At 46.9% G+C, this 15499-nt stretch overlaps 6 protein-coding genes across 6 annotated transcripts; 1 reads left to right on the top strand and 5 right to left on the bottom strand.

Moving 5' to 3' along the window:
- Window positions 1–2003: 2003 nt before the first annotated feature.
- On the bottom strand, window positions 2004–3417 carry MGYG_04593 (alkaline proteinase; the record flags this gene model as incomplete). The annotated part of the gene is made up of 4 exons (XM_003174372.1): window positions 2004–2245; window positions 2323–2428; window positions 2492–3031; window positions 3097–3417. The coding sequence occupies 4 exons, from the start codon at window positions 3415–3417 to the stop codon at window positions 2004–2006; spliced, it is 1209 nt and encodes a 402-aa protein (XP_003174420.1).
- Window positions 3418–3533: 116 nt separating this feature from the next.
- Window positions 3534–3984, bottom strand: MGYG_04592 (hypothetical protein; the record flags this gene model as incomplete). The annotated part of the gene is made up of 2 exons (XM_003174371.1): window positions 3534–3603; window positions 3728–3984. 2 exons carry the CDS (start codon window positions 3982–3984, stop codon window positions 3534–3536), a joined length of 327 nt encoding a protein of 108 aa, XP_003174419.1.
- A 1653-nt stretch (window positions 3985–5637) lies between these two features.
- MGYG_04591 (isotrichodermin C-15 hydroxylase) lies at window positions 5638–7544 on the bottom strand (the record flags this gene model as incomplete). The annotated part of the gene is made up of 4 exons (XM_003174370.1): window positions 5638–6627; window positions 6691–7145; window positions 7208–7358; window positions 7458–7544. The coding sequence occupies 4 exons, from the start codon at window positions 7542–7544 to the stop codon at window positions 5638–5640; spliced, it is 1683 nt and encodes a 560-aa protein (XP_003174418.1).
- A 1061-nt stretch (window positions 7545–8605) lies between these two features.
- MGYG_04590 (hypothetical protein) lies at window positions 8606–10183 on the bottom strand (the record flags this gene model as incomplete). Its single annotated transcript, XM_003174369.1, has 2 exons — window positions 8606–9289; window positions 9362–10183. The coding sequence occupies 2 exons, from the start codon at window positions 10181–10183 to the stop codon at window positions 8606–8608; spliced, it is 1506 nt and encodes a 501-aa protein (XP_003174417.1).
- A 1184-nt stretch (window positions 10184–11367) lies between these two features.
- MGYG_04589 (C-5 sterol desaturase) lies at window positions 11368–12459 on the bottom strand (the record flags this gene model as incomplete). Its single annotated transcript, XM_003174368.1, has 4 exons — window positions 11368–11537; window positions 11621–11778; window positions 11855–12202; window positions 12263–12459. The coding sequence occupies 4 exons, from the start codon at window positions 12457–12459 to the stop codon at window positions 11368–11370; spliced, it is 873 nt and encodes a 290-aa protein (XP_003174416.1).
- A 717-nt stretch (window positions 12460–13176) lies between these two features.
- MGYG_04588 (hypothetical protein) lies at window positions 13177–15348 on the top strand (the record flags this gene model as incomplete). The annotated part of the gene is made up of 11 exons (XM_003174367.1): window positions 13177–13266; window positions 13329–13370; window positions 13442–13531; window positions 13597–13695; window positions 13758–13869; window positions 13929–14056; window positions 14122–14252; window positions 14307–14409; window positions 14469–14593; window positions 14650–15155; window positions 15212–15348. 11 exons carry the CDS (start codon window positions 13177–13179, stop codon window positions 15346–15348), a joined length of 1563 nt encoding a protein of 520 aa, XP_003174415.1.
- Between the last annotated feature and the right edge of the window lie 151 nt (window positions 15349–15499).

The following is a 15499-nucleotide window of genomic DNA, read 5'->3' as shown; positions in this document are numbered from 1 at the left end:
ATTATGAAGAGTAATGCGCCCACATGGTGTTTCCATTTACGCCAAACACGGGTATTGTGTTGTGATTCTATTTCAGGAGGCACGGGGCCCTTGTCTAACACATATCTTTACTCCGTAAGGAGCGCCAATAGACGGAAAGCACTCTCTAATTCATATGGTTATGATGCCATATGAAGCACTCACCCTCACATATGGGGTTAAATACTTCTGGTAGCCTCGACAACTGAGGAGATATGACGCCAGAAGCAGAAGCAGGAACAAGGCGCACCTCTGCCGCAGCCAGCCGTTTTGCCCCATGCCGGAGGATTATCTTCGGGCATTCCTTAGAGAAGTGGTTACAATATCAAAGGTTGTATGACGATCGCGCGGCATACGGCAAGGCCGCGCACAGCTGAACATGCAAAAAGCAAGACAAGACGTCACTTGTCAACCACACATGCAAGCAAGCGCAACATAGCGACGAACATGCCTGGGTGGAAGAAGCACGAACTGGGGCGTCATGAATATCCATCACGAGTCTTTTTAAAAGACCGACGTGCCGATCTTCTGCTGACTCCACAGATAAACAACCGTAATCAAACCAGAGAGAACAATATGGCATAAGAACCGTGTCTGTCATGCAAGGTTCTGGAAAATGGTTTCAAAGCAACATAGCGGCAGGCACGTCAGGTCCTATTTTTCAAGCTGTTCCTCATTTCGCTGAGGTGCTCAGCCTGCCCTTGAGCGTAATACAACAACAAGCTTTTAGGAGTCGGTTTGAGAGTTCCACTCTGCCGATTCGCTAACTCATCATCCTGAAATCCTCCTACGGAGTAATTTTGGTCTGATGCACCGGAGATTTTCGTTGGTCGCGTTCAACCCAGCGCCAGCCCTGGATAGCCAAGAAACGCCCTATCGTTGGCTGTCTTGCCCCTGAGGCTTTCCACCAGAAGACGATGAATTGTCGAAATACTGAGTTTTAACTAGCTCGGTGGGCCAGCGTTGCAGTCGATAAGTCCAGGATAGTTGCAGGTGAAGGCGTCGCTTTTCCTCCAAACAACTTCACGTCGACGTCGACGTTGAAACATCCAGCTTGCAATACGGAGTAACATGCGTTGTTTGCTTCTCGGAGAAAAGGCGTCCTTGACTGGTTGATATACAGGTACAGGATGGATGCAAGATCGCGTCTGAGGGTAGCGTGACTGCCAGAGACGCTGGTGAAACTCAGGAGTGGCGGGAAAGCCACACGCGGCCCCGGTTATTTCTCTCTCAAGGAGCTTCAGCATGAGACAAAATATCTGGCTCCAGAATACGGGCTGGGGAATGCGGGGATGAACGGGGCCCGGGCAAACATTTATCGGATATTTATTAATCCGTTAATCTCACGTGTTATCTGATGACTAATACGTCACAGAAAAAACAAAGACAAAAACAACATCAGCAAAATCTACAAGGGGTCAGTCGATGAGCATCTTGCGCACTAATGATCAGTGCAAAGAGAGGAAAGCGGAAATAACGCGCGACGATGAGTTGTCCGGAGCATGAAGACGGTATGCCAGTACATTTTGTATGACGCCTTACCTTCAGCTGCTGGGGTTGCACAGGTTATACGACTTGGATGACGAAATCATAGGGAACTTGGCGGCATCCATAGCCCGGTCTTTGCTGAACACCTACGGATATGGATGATCCTATCTACTGGAGCCTGAGGAAGAGCCTGATGACAATACACCGTAAAGCTACAATTATGACAAGAATAGAACATCTACGGGGAAATTGATATGTTATCTGAAGATACGCGGTAAAACCCCAAATTCGTTAATTAGCTGTGTGGCCTGATGCCGCATCACTACTTCTACTTCCACTTGATAGTGTAAGTGTTTCCTCCAGGACCCAAAAATATAACGTGAATCATCACAGCGAGCTTGCAAGTACCATCCTACTTGGCAGAAGGGTGTATGGAAACTGTTCATATCGCCGGCTGTCTGCCGGTCAGCTTGGCGCCACCTACCTTGATAAAGTAGTTATGCGCCGCTGCCATTATAGAGCAACTTTTTAGTTGTGTTTGGTTTTTGGTTCGTAACGCTCTCCGATGCCAGTTGCTTGATGCGATCACAGACTGTATCGGGGCCAATCCCCTCCAGCGCCATCAAATAAGCCCCAACCCCACAGACGTGAGGAGAAGCCATCGAGGTCCCGGACAAAGTCGCCGTGTCGTCATTGGGATATGCAGAAACTATATCGGCTCCAGGGCCATATACTGCAACTATGTTTTAAGGACCGTAAGCCTTTTGAGCCCTCAAAAAGCCATGTATCATAATTTCAGCGGGAAACTAGACATACCAACAGATCCATAGTTAGACCAGGATGTTGCCGCATCTTGAGAGTTGGTAGCGGCAGCAGTGCAGACACCTCTTGCGGAAGCTGGGGAGAACTGTCCCGCGTCGGTCTTTCAAATACATTAGCCCCCTAGCCTACCCAGCCGGGTGAGAGCAAAAAATGACATGCTTACTCCATCATTCCCAGCTGCCACAGCCAGGAATATACCGGACGCCTGAGCTGCCTCCGCAACTCGGTTAAAGATAGTAGACCCGCGGATACCCAGACTCAAGTTCATGGCTGCTTTGCCTCTCAAGCCATTTCTACCAGCATGGTCGGTACACCACTGGATACCTTGGATAACACCACTGGTAGTCCCCGTGCCCTGGGCATTGAGTACCTTGACAGCAACGATGTTTGCTTTCTTAGCAATACCATACGTTGCGCCTCCAAATGTTCCGGCAGTATGAGTGCCATGGCCATTTTGGTCCGTATCTTCATCGTCAACGGTATTTGTTCCCCATGCTGCACGGCCACCAAATTCAGGGTGTCTAATATCGATGCCGGTATCAACGCCATAGATGGTAATGCCACTCCCGGCGCTATCATCAAACACATAGTCAGCGCTGCCAACTCTCCTATGTGAGATTCGTCCAAGTCCCCATGATGGTGCATCGCGTTGGGTGGAGATGGCATCTAGTTTAACCACACGGTCTACTTCAACATAGTCGACCTGTTTGGTTGGGCGTAGTCAAACATAAGCACACACACAACTTAATGAATTGTTCAGCCACGTACCGCAGGGTTTCTGGTAATCAGCTCAATTGTCTTTTTGTCGAAGGCGCCACTATAGCCCTTGAGGCCCTCGAACTGGAAGGTCGCCTTTAGACCACCAAAGTCATCCAATACTCCATCTCGCTTGCCTAAGCTACGGCTGTGGATTTTGGATGCCCAAGCCTGGTGGCTTTGGAATTCAGCCTCCGAGACAGCACTCTTCATCACAACAATGTAGGAATTAGGAATGACATCCTTGGTATTCTCGAGGCCAATTAGCTTAGAGGGAATGGCCAGAGATAAGGCACAAAGGGAGAGCGAAAATAAAATGCGGAAAAACCCCATAATCACGTAGGTCACAGTCGATGTTCAGTTGATGCTGTATAGAAAATGATGCTCTACTCAGACGCCTAGGGTAATCTCCATGGCTTATATAGTGATTTTTGGCATCTCTACTGGCCCTATCTGACACTGTAGAGGCGTAATAACCGGAACTTGTCTTCCTCATTATCACGAGGGTTGCACCTCATGCTGCATAAATGATACCTTACCTGGGTAACTGCCGCAGGTGTACGCTAGAGCAAACCACATGAGCCTGGTACAGTCAGGTTATAGGATACCACGGATGCTCTATGCCTTCTCAGGGTCCACAAACCAGTCTACGATCGGCTCGCCATCCTGGGCCAAATTACTTTGTTGGACAGCAGGAGCAGAATACGCTGGCACCAACACGGTATAGAACTCATACGGAAGTTGTCGATGTAACTCTTTAGGGTGAATCGTGGGAGATATATCGGATATAAACCAATCGTCTGGGTATCGAGACGCCACTGGCGTCACCACTGATCCGTCACATAACATTTCTATCGGCAGCGAAGCATGTGCAAAAACATGAACATGTGGGTTATACATGTTTGTAGATACCAGAGCAAAAATTCGGCACAGCCTTCGAAGGGTCAGATATCATTTTTGGCAGTTGCTAGTATCTTGATAAGAGCAACGATAAATAAGAGACCATATCTAGAAGATATAGCCATAGAAGATATCCAAATGATTAACAGGTAGCGTTTCCTTCCTTAGGGGTGTGACTTGGCTAGCGGATATTGCTCATTGAAGAGATTCCGGGAAGAATAGAGGGATAAGGATATTAAACGAACCCCAGTCAGCCAACGGCAGAGAGGGATTGCCTGGTTAAGGATTTCAGTATTCCATTGGTTAACTTCCTGATATCCCGACTTAGGGATACGTCCATAAGTGATCTTGCCTGGATGACAAAGTATATGATAATTGTTCTCTTGCGCAATTTGGTAAGGCTCTCAAATGGGTAGCTGGTAGTATTGCGTATCCAAATGTATCCAGGACACTACTACCACCAACACTTTTGCTGAGATCACTTGTTAGGCAAACAACATGAGACATTTCGATCATTTACCTAGCTCATATGTTATGATGTCTGAGGTATCGTATATTGTGTTGGTTGCACATCTTCTTTCATGATATCCTCGGTAGACGCAATCATCGGCAGTTGCACAACACACCACTGGTTAATATAAATAAACGGATATGTTACACCGCCAGCGGAGATTGCAACTGAACTTTGCACAAGTTTGACATGTAACTCGTGCGCTCACCTCTTCAAAAGACAATAGTATATCGCGTGAGGGAAGTGGATGGGTGACTCTCCTGACAAATTGCAGCCAGAGAATGAAAGCTGAGGAAAGAAGGGCCACTTTCCACCGTTAGTTAAGAGTGCGGGAGGATTACCCGAAACCTGTGGTACATGGAGGAAGAGCTAACTTTTGAAAGCAGAGAGACTCCAAAGGCGCAAACCGGGAGATAAGTTAAGATTCGATATAAGATAAACCCGTCGATCACCAGTGTTACTTGGTTAATCTACTCACCAAACAGGAGCTCCAGTCATGAACTAGCACTTTGTGAAGAGGGAGTTGTATTCATCTCTAAAAGCCGACGGAGTACTAAAATTGGATCTTGTTAACCTCGGGCACATTCAATGCTGCTAGTGGCAGCATGCATATATGGGGCATAGTAGATGACCAATATTAGAATCCTAGAATTCTGGTAAGACCAAGAAGTCTGCTAGTAGAATTTGCTCCGTGTTCAACACTAGATGCAAATACTTTTTCACCCATAAAGTAAGAGAAATCAGGGAGTAATGGAGAAGTTCGATCCAGAATTGGCCATACAGCCTATTGCATGAGAAGTCTCAAATGGCGTGCGTATATTAATCATTGTATAAGGCTCTGGAGGGACTGGTTATCTCACCACAACATATGTATTCCGTGGGCATCTCGGCTGGCTGCACATTTATCAAGGCCTGTGACCTCTTCAGGCCGTCAATAAGGTCTGACAAAAGTATAGAATATGTAATTCTATATTCGCTAACGGCCTTCATAAATGTTTCGGTTATATCGTAACTAGAAAGAGTTACATACACGGAGAACAAAGCTCGGATAACGGTGTATATTGAAAGGAACGCCTTTCCATATCAATAGGCAAATTTGCAAATGCAGAGAGGTCCCTCGTTTTGAGTTTCACTCTGTGCGCTCAGGCACCATTCACTTGGTGAATCCTCTGAGTTCTCTCTCTGAACTGGACGATTGGCCCCTGCTTTTCCGGCACAAAATGATCTTTCAACTGATATTCGTCTTTCCTCCATCGACCTGGATGTTTTCTGGCAGCCACTTGAATATCATTCTTCCCTTCTAACTTATCACTTAGAATAATTCGCATATCAAAATTAAAGATCAGCGTTGCAAGAGTCATCAGGAGTTCGAGGTAGGCCAAATTCTTCCCCATACAGCCTCGAGGCCCTGCACTAAAAGCGAAAAAGGCATATCTTGCGTTGGAGGCGTCTTCAATTGTGCTCTTTTCACCCTTAGAGACAACTAAACATGGTTTATCAGTCCCAATCCATCGCTCGGGCCGAAAAACGTAAGGGTCCGGGAAATACTGTGCATTGCGATGGAGGACATATGGTGAGACTCCAAACGTCATCCCTTCTGCGATGTAATTTCCATCGACAGTGATTCCTCCAGGCAATGTTTCCACCATCAAGTTACTTGGTATTGAGGGGCTGAGTCTTAGTGTTTCATCAATAATTGCTCGCAGGTAGGTGAGGCCGTTGAGCTTGGTTCCACCACGAATCTCCTCCGCTGAGCTAAAGGCGGATTGGATTTCAGTCCTCGCTTTCTCTAAGCATTCTGGGTTGTGAATAAGGTAGAAGATAGCGCCAGATAGTGCTGTAGATGTTGTATCAGATCCTGCTGCTATCAGAAGACTAGACTCGGCAGCGAGTTCGCCACCAGTAAGCCCCTGGCCGGTTTCTGGATCCTTTGCATTGATTAAATAATGCATCAGGTCTTTTTTGGGGAAATCTGGATCGTTTATCTCAGTGGCCTGGAGGCGTTTGCTCATCTGCTCGGCGCCATATTCATTATAACGCCTCCCGTCTCGCGCCAACTGTCCACCAAGGACTTCCATTATCTTGGTTCCAAGTAAAGGTCGAACAAACCTCACAAATGGTAGGTAGCCGAGCTATCAGAAATATGGTTAGTTTCAATACATTGTAACGGCGAGAATTAGTTTGCTTGGGCTAACATTGTATAGAAACTGAGTTGCAGTAATGAGCAGCTCGGGAACATATCTATTGTCCTCGCTTATAAGACAGTTGAACTTCGTATTGAATACCAAATCCCCCATGATGTCGTAGCTAAGATACGTACACCAATGGTCCATATTCTGAGGGGTCCCCCATTCTCCGGGAGACGCGGCGGTTTTGCTCAACTGGTCACAGAATGTTTTGATATTTTCAACGATGAATTCTTCGGAAGATCTTAGAGCAGCATCTGAGAATGCTTGCTCCATCACGCGGCGCCGGACGCTGTGTTTCTTCTTGTTGGTCTCGGAGTGAACGTTGTGAGCGTATGAAGCAGAAGCATATAAAGTTAGATACCAGTCGCTTCTCTGGACATTTGCGCTGCGGTGGTATATCTGTCGCATAGCAGATGCACTGTTGACTGACAATTTATTGGGGCCAGTACGCACTATTGGGCCTACGAGGTCCGAGAATCTTGTTAGATTCTTCTTGTTCTACCGTTGTCTATATTCAGCATACCATAGATTTCATGCTGTCTTAGGCATTCCAGATGATGGTCACCACCGATGACTTCAAAGAAAAAGGGCCAGTCTGACAGCTTGTTCCAGAACGGTCCGGGGTATTTCGCAAGAGGATGTAGCATCAGGCGGTACGCTGCAACCAGAGAAATCTAGATTCATTAAAACTGGTCAGCCGGGGAGGATCGTTCAGTGTCTGGGTAACCTTCAGAAATTGTGATGTGAGAACCAAATAACAGAATCCTTCTCACGTATGCTGCAATGACTGTGATAATAAATGAGATAATCCATTTCCCTTGAAGTTCCCCGATTAGAGGCAGTGGGCTGGACGAGTCCATCTTAATCAAGTTATCCTGCTCAGTTGATAATTTCTGATATCAATAGGAGATCAGAGAAGAAGTCAGGCAGTCAACCAAGGGGAGGCGGGGATCCAGTGATATAAGTATTAACAGACTGCCCGTGCTGGAGCGTATAATGCATGTCAGGGTTTTAATCCTGACTGGTATTACGGTGCTTCGACAACAACCGAACTTCAGTCAACTTTCATGGGCCAATGGAAGCCTCTTCACTGGTTTCGTATGCACACTGAATAACTACCCCACGTTGATCCAAGAGTGTCTGGCTTCTACTTCTTCAACATCTCTGTCCACGGTATCAAGTCGAACATCTGGCCAAGAGTGTTATGATGACCATGACTACCCCGTATGAGCATGGCTCCCTCAACGGGTTGTCCAAGTGACTTTTGTGTCTGTGCGGAGTAGTCATGCCATATTCTAACCTGCTTGCATGCAGAGATGCAGAGGCGTTCATGGGTCTCCATGTAGGCGTTTTGTACGGCACATCCAAGTCATCGTCCTCATCCCTGAATCCAAACGCTCGAAAACAAAACCTGAGAAATAGGGTGTGTGCCTTTCCCATTGGTGGGTTGATTTAAAAGGTTATTATTGGTTAACTAGTTAATTTATTGGTAGAATGTACTCCGACGCTTATTGGCTTATACAACTAATAATTCTCAGCACTATGTGATGAGGGTCCAGCTAGACATCAGGATCTAGTCAGGACTTTTGCTGGGATAGGTCGTTAATCAATGCTTATTCACCCCGTTTCGCCCCGAGTTATATTGAGCTTAGGAGGTTTCGAAGAATTTATACAGGTAATAACATATTTCCATGCTTAAGCAGTAGCAGTCTCGAGGATTAACATTAACATGTAACTATTAACTAATGAGTTAACCAGACAGTGCGAGCTAACAAGCTCAATAATTGATATATGCAGCGTTAACTATATACTGTTAAATATAAACAATAGGCCATTCTTTACGATGACTTCTAGGAGGGGATTGAGATATCATAATCAAAGCACACATGAAATTAAATTCTACTGGCATGCCATCACTAGATCAGCACTGGTCAACAGTAACAGGGTCGGACTCCACGCCATCGCCGAATCCTCCAACGGCAGCAACTAGAACCTTCTCAGCTGCGGATTGCGCCTGTATCGTGGTTTCAAACCCGGTCCGAGCCTCATCCTTAATCTCCTTTGGCATGCCACCCTCAGACACCTCGAAAACCTTCCATGACGTGATGTCAGTTGAGCCATTCCAGCTCACGTACACCACAATATCCTCACCGGCCTTGCGGCATGCCTTGACGCTTGGCTTAGTTGCGGGCATTCCAGTCCAGGCGACACGGTGAACTCGATAAGAGGCATCAACCAGATCATGTCCATAGCGGATTTGCATGACAAGTTCATCGTCCTTGTTATATTCTTCAATAAGTGGAATTTGACCGTGGTGTACCACACAATGGCCAGTATCCAAGGCTTGGAAGCTCCCTAGATCTCTTGAGACAACGGGGTGTTCGTGGTTCCACATTCTTCGCCGTCCAACGACTTCCATCTTCTGAAGGTCAATGTCCATTATAAGTCCAGTGGTGGGTTTCGTTCCATTGCTGAATTCTGAGTTATCGTTGTTGTGCATAGAGAGAGTGATCTTCTCATCCGTGATAGTCTTCCCCAGGCGTATACCGTATTGGAAGCAAAAGTTGGAATTGGGTCCCATTTTGAAATCACCGCCAGTTATGCCCTGATGGTCTCGAATTAGCCGTCGGTCAACGGGAGTTGTATTCTAAGATAAAGGAAAGGGAAAACCACTTACATTGAGGTTCCAAGCAACTGAACCATTGCGAGCAATGTGCAGGACACTGCATCCATAGTCCCAGGAGACAAGGTAGTCATCTCCATATCTGACAGTGGAGGATACACGGAAGAAATCCCAAGGATTCTTCTCGGATGTTCCGGTACCAGCTAGCGGACGCTGAGATAGCTTGAATGGGATCTGGTCGATGTGCTCCACAGCACTCCAACGGAAGAGGACCTTGTTCGTCTCGATGTCAATGTCGTAAATCAAGCCATCAACAACCCAGCCGTCCTTTGGACCTCCCACGGACTGAAGATCCGCCTGAGTGATATTTGCAGCGGCCACGAGGAGGGACTTCTTCTCGTTTTCAATGATGCCTTCGTGATAGTCGATGTGAGATTCAACCTCGTGGTCCAGTCCCGTGTTAAAGTATCCTTCGGTAAGAGTGACCTTGTGCACTAGGTGATAAGAGCTGTTGAGAAGATTGACAGCACCGTGGCCATAACCCGTGCCGGTGAAATCTCCTTCCCAGTAAACGAGCATAGGGTTGTTGCTCAGGTTCTGAGGTCGAAAGCCGTAGATATTTCCCTCAGGTCCCTGCCAGACAAGCTCGCCATCATCCTTGTAGATTGATGGGTGTCCACTGCGGCGGCCGTTCCAGGGGGTAACAAAGATATATCCGGAATCTGTCTCGCCCATCTTGGTCGTCTCGAGGACGGAGGCATGAATATCAGTGCTGTTATAGGACTGTACAGGCCATGTGCTGTTGGGAGCCAACGCTGCCTGTACAGCCGTAGCTCCAAAGCCTAGGGCGCAGAGGGTAACCAGAGACGGCGACATTTTGGCAATTGATTCCTTCCGGTATGGTAAACTTGGTCCTCTTGGGTCTGATGAGGGCTGGAGACGGCTTTAAGGCTCGAATATTTATATTCATGCTGTACAGGGATGCATCCAGCAAGCCACCGACCCTCGCTGCCATGAGGTGATTGTCGTATGTAGGATAAGCCATATCTTCAACACTGTTTGAGTCTGGGGAGTCGAAACGCTGAGCCGACCAATAACACCCATCGATCTGGCCCGGAAATAGATCCCGAAATCGAGCTCGAGATAGCCAGGCAGTACTGCATGGCGAATTGTGGATTCGACGTAGTATCAAGTCCAGTAGATCGCAGCTGCCGCCGGTCCGTCAAGCTGACTCGGGCTCGAGATATCGGGACTTGCTCCACCGAAAGCAAATCCCGATTCCTGGCTTGCAGGGATCTCTTCTATGTACAGGGTCGATCAAACCCGGGCGTGGAGAGTTGCCGGCACCAGCTTTGTTCCCCGGCCGTGGGGTGAGACCGCTAAAAGCACTAGCATTGAGCCAACAATATATCGATATGCCAACACGAAGATGCCAGCTGTTGTCTTCCTCGCTGTTGGCGCTGCTGATAGTGCGTTAAAGTGTTGCAGATTGTCGGTGGCACCGTGGTTATTCAGGGGTAACTAGTTAACGAAGCGGCTGTTGACGATCGTCCTGCAACAAGTCAACTTTAGCTAAGCTACCAAGCCTCCAGTTGTTTCAGGGCCTTCAACCTATCAAGAATCACGATTCATACCAATTCAGGCGGCTTCTAAAGATAAACTGCCTGACCGTCATGTACACAGTGACCCCATATGCATAAATTTGAACTGATTACAAGTTGCGGGATGGATTTCTGTGCTTCCCTATATCGACTTACCTACTTAGCTAACTACTGATCTGTCTAACTAAATAACTATGTACTACGAGCTCGATGCCAACTAACCAGCAAGTCAGTCAAGCATCTCAAAGCTCTGGTGAGGTCAAACGACCAAACTATACACAAGAATGAATTAAATAAGAACATGGCGTGATTGCCCGTAAAACGCCACCCGCATGAACCGAAACCGACCCATTCCCTCCTATTCCCCATGCATCACCAATATAAATGCAAACCTCCTCTTTCCAGACATGTTCCGAGCTCTGCAGGCAGTAAGCAAAGTAAGACTGCGCAAGACCAAATCTATTTACGGCTCTTTCGCTTGATTCTTAGGGGCCCCACAGACCCTCTCCGGAAACAACCCAGGGGGTTTTGGTATGTACCCATTACCACGTCCCAGATGGTGAGCATCTGCCCGAAGTTGGCCTTGGGGTTGAGATGGTGTACTGTGTGGAAACCCTCTCTGCTGTCGTCTGGATGGAATAAGCATGGTCAGCTTCGATTATAGGTCAAAATGAAGCAGTCAAAGCACGACAATTTAGAAGGCTTGACGTACGACTGAGGATGGTCTCGACAGTACTAGACATCAAAAGGATGAGATATGCTGTAGTTGACATGGGGATAAGGAAGGGTACTCCCAAGTTGGGGAAGCTCATGATGAAGGCTTCCACTGGATGGAATGCAAAGGCGGAGAAGGGAGTCGAGATGATAAATCTAAAAATATAAAGTATCTGTCAGCATCGCTGCCCCAGCCCGTATCTTACATATATGGGGAGGAGAGCCGACTAACCTGTGATGGCTTTTGTGGGTATACGAATATAGCACTGGGATATGAAACATGCGATGCAGCCAGTAGACTCCCGTCTCGGTAAGGAACATCGCGAGTGGGTACTGCATGACTTCATACCACAGCCCTGGTCCATCTTTCATAGAGTGATATAAACGGGAATACCCATGTATCTGTAGCATGCCAAAGACGGTATTTGCCAGTCCAATGCCCAGAATACCAAGCAAGGACTCAATAATCTCATTTCTGATCTGAGCTCCGCGGAATCGTCTGTCTATTTGTAACTTATGGTCAAAGGACCGCATGTACCATATGGTTGATAAGATTGCGAAGAGGAGAGTGTGGCCTGCCCTATATCATAGCTATTAGTAGGTGGCGACCAGATATCGGATCTTCAGTAGATAGGCTCACAGAGTCAGAATGAAGAGAGAGCCAGCCTGTCTGTAAGCTGGCCGAACATCCAGCAAGTTGGTATGAAGAAATGAGAGTAGCTGATCGTAGTAGACCACCAGCGAGGAGAGCCCTATCGAGGGTATATCCTCCAGGTATAACGGGCCATTCTGGAGGCTCTTCAACGCAGAGAAATTGCTATACACCTGGTTAGACATGACGACTCGAATATCAAAGGTGGAACAACAAATAGATTCATGATGTTGCAGCTATGCTGAAACAGTCCGTGGAATGCAAGGCCTTTATCTTCCCTTTCTTCAAAATATACATCACTCACCATTCATTGTTATTTGCACTGTGAGGGATATATTCTTTTTGACCCAGACTCGATGCGGCGATGCAGCAAAGAAATGCCTCTCTTTGATTCATCTATGAGGCATTGTCCTCCGTCACCTGGATTGACCGGACCAGCCACTAGTTTAGCTAGTCGAGAGAGCCACAAACCGTGCGTAGTAGTTTGCTTTTTCGTATTAAGCGCTGCTTATTGTTATCAATATGACAACCAACATTTAGAGTGCAACCCCTTACCAATAGACAGCTTCTTTGTATGGTACAACACGATTATGGAAGTTGCGGAGCGGGTGAATAGGAACTCAAAAATTTAGGGTTGCCCGAGAGGAATATAAAGTAACAATGATACAAAAGAAAAGACGAGGACCTCCAGCGTTCATGCAGCCGACGGCGTTGAGCTTGGGCTAGAGCGTTCGGCGTACCAGAGTTAGATTGATATCAAAGAATGAGAAAAATACATCTAAACGGTAGTATATAAGAGGAGAGCCCCTTAAATCCGAAGGGAGCCCATTAGATAACACATCACTTTAAGGTCCAGCGGCAGGATGCTAGAGTTGGCCTTTTTACCGTACACTCGGCTCGCCATGGCATTTCCCAGGGCCGATTTCGCTATAGTAGGCGGTTCATTCTTCATTGCTCTCTTGCTGCTGTGGAAATCCCTTATCCATAGAAAGGTAATACGTCTCCTTGCTCGTGGACACCGAAACACGCTGTTAACAAGAGGCCAAATTAATAGAATACATCCAAGCTCCCCTTACCTCCTTATGCCCCTATCACGGTAGGTCGAACGCTCACAGAACCAAATAACCGGAAACCTGTTCGATATGCTCTGACCTGTATTGCATCAAGGACCATGAGCTCCTTCATTCGCCTATCGAAAAAATGACGGAAGGGCTGCGGAAGCATGGCCCAGTGATTATGGTCAAACGAAACGGCAGGGTGAGAGAGGCCCCTTTTTATGTGCAAATCGAATGGTTAAACGGCGATAGACCTGCTAATAACAGGGATCATTCATGCAGAAAGAATACCTCGTTTCAGAGCAGTTTACACGAACGATCCTAACTGAAGACAAGTCCTTCAGTTTTGAAAACGGCATGGCAGAGGTAAGATTCCCATTTCCGGATCGGGCTTCGGAACGATCATATAATAACAAGATGGAATCTAGGTCCTCGGCATTAACTGGCTTATCAACCTCCACGAAGGATCTTTTTTCCGTGATTTGGATATCATCGCGAGAGACTTCTCAGGCCGACGACTGAACCAGGCTGTTCCAAAAAGTATGCACTGAGGCTGTCTTGCCTATTTGCAACCATACTAATACCGGCCGTGAAATTAGTATGGCCTATATTCGAGCGAGTTGTTTCAGAAATAACAACGGCCGGGCAAGAACGAAATTCTATCGATATCTGGGTCATAATGCAATCAACCATGGCCGAGGTAGCAATAACTATCTTCCTTGGTCAGGTAAGCGTGGCTGCGTGTTCATTTTACCAGTTCGGTGCATCCGACTGATAGGGTTGAAATCGTAGAAGTACAACAATGTTGAATATCAGAAGAGCGTCATTGCCCTATCCCAGGATATCACAGAATTGATGGGATTAGTCCCTAACAAGTCGTGGGCCGCACGGAAGTTGCCTTTTCTGTGGCATCCTTACACATGGTGAGCTATTTCCAACAGCGTGGATGTGGGGATAATATTAACAATGAAAGGTAGGATCCGAATCATGCTCATTCGAATTCCCTGGGATTTTGGGCGGAAATTCTCCAGTGACTTATGGGCAGATATATCCGTCAAGTATATACCTCGCGACACAAAGGTGTGTTGCAAGTTGTATTCTGTTTGTAAGGTTATGCTACTCACCATCTCTCTCTATAGGATGAAACCATCGTGCAATACCTTATGCGTCGATATGCTGGAGAAGATGGCTACGTGCCTATTCTTGCGAGGATATGGATCATAATGTTGATCATTACTATTGCATTTGTTAGCGTTCACACAACGTTAGTACACCCCTATAAACAATCTTCATCGTCTTCAAACGCTCAAAATATCCTAGTGTCGCCGCCATTATCTGGGTTACTTTTTACCTGGCACTCTACCCTGAGACTCAGAAACTTATCCACGGGGAAATCTCGACTATCATCTGCGAGGAGAGAAGCGCTGACGGAAGTTTCATCCTTGATTCTTCGGCTATAGCTAAAGCGGTCAAAACCGACTCTTTCATCCGTGAAGTTATGCGAATGAAAGGAGACACTATCAACGTCGCTAGATTAACCATGAAGGACGTTGAGCTTGGTGGGTATAGAATTCCAAAAGGTGCGAACCCTGTACAACCAGCAACTCTGATAGCCGGCCATAATTCTGACAAAAAGTCACCAGGCTATTTGGTATTCCCAGTCGCATACTTATCAAACAGATCGTCCGAGTGCTATTCGGACCCTAATGTGTTCAACCCTTTGCGGTGGGTTGGGACTGGCAAGTCTGCTGGCACAGCCGGCGCTGGGTATATGGCCTTTGGGCTAGGGCGTTGGTCCTGTCCCGGGAGATTCTTAGGCATAATGGGTGAGCATTCCTTTCATTAATGATGCATATGGAGTACTAGGCTAAGAACCTAACAGAAATGAAAACTTGGATCCTCGCATTGGTAAGGCATTCGCAGGTAGAACTCGAGGGTGGGAAGTTTGAAGTGTTCAATTGGTACAACATCGCGAGTGTTCCACCGCAGGGCCGTCTTTTGATCGACAAGCGCGAGTAGCTGACAGTCCCTCTTTTTCTTTTAAATGGTACAGGTTGAAGCGGGAATGTTTCTTCTCTCGATTTCCTGTACATATTTTTCCCTTTCAACCAACAAAGCTGTAAATATTCGCCTTTTCTTTGTCGTTGGGAGTTTTCCATTACCCATTGAA

The sequence above is a fragment of the Nannizzia gypsea genome, genomic scaffold (genome assembly GCF_000150975.2).
Source record: "Nannizzia gypsea CBS 118893 supercont1.3 genomic scaffold, whole genome shotgun sequence".
NCBI lineage: Eukaryota > Fungi > Ascomycota > Eurotiomycetes > Onygenales > Arthrodermataceae > Nannizzia > Nannizzia gypsea.
The sequence above is the reverse complement of the archived record's forward strand: the minus strand, read 5'-3'. Positions and strand labels throughout refer to the sequence as shown.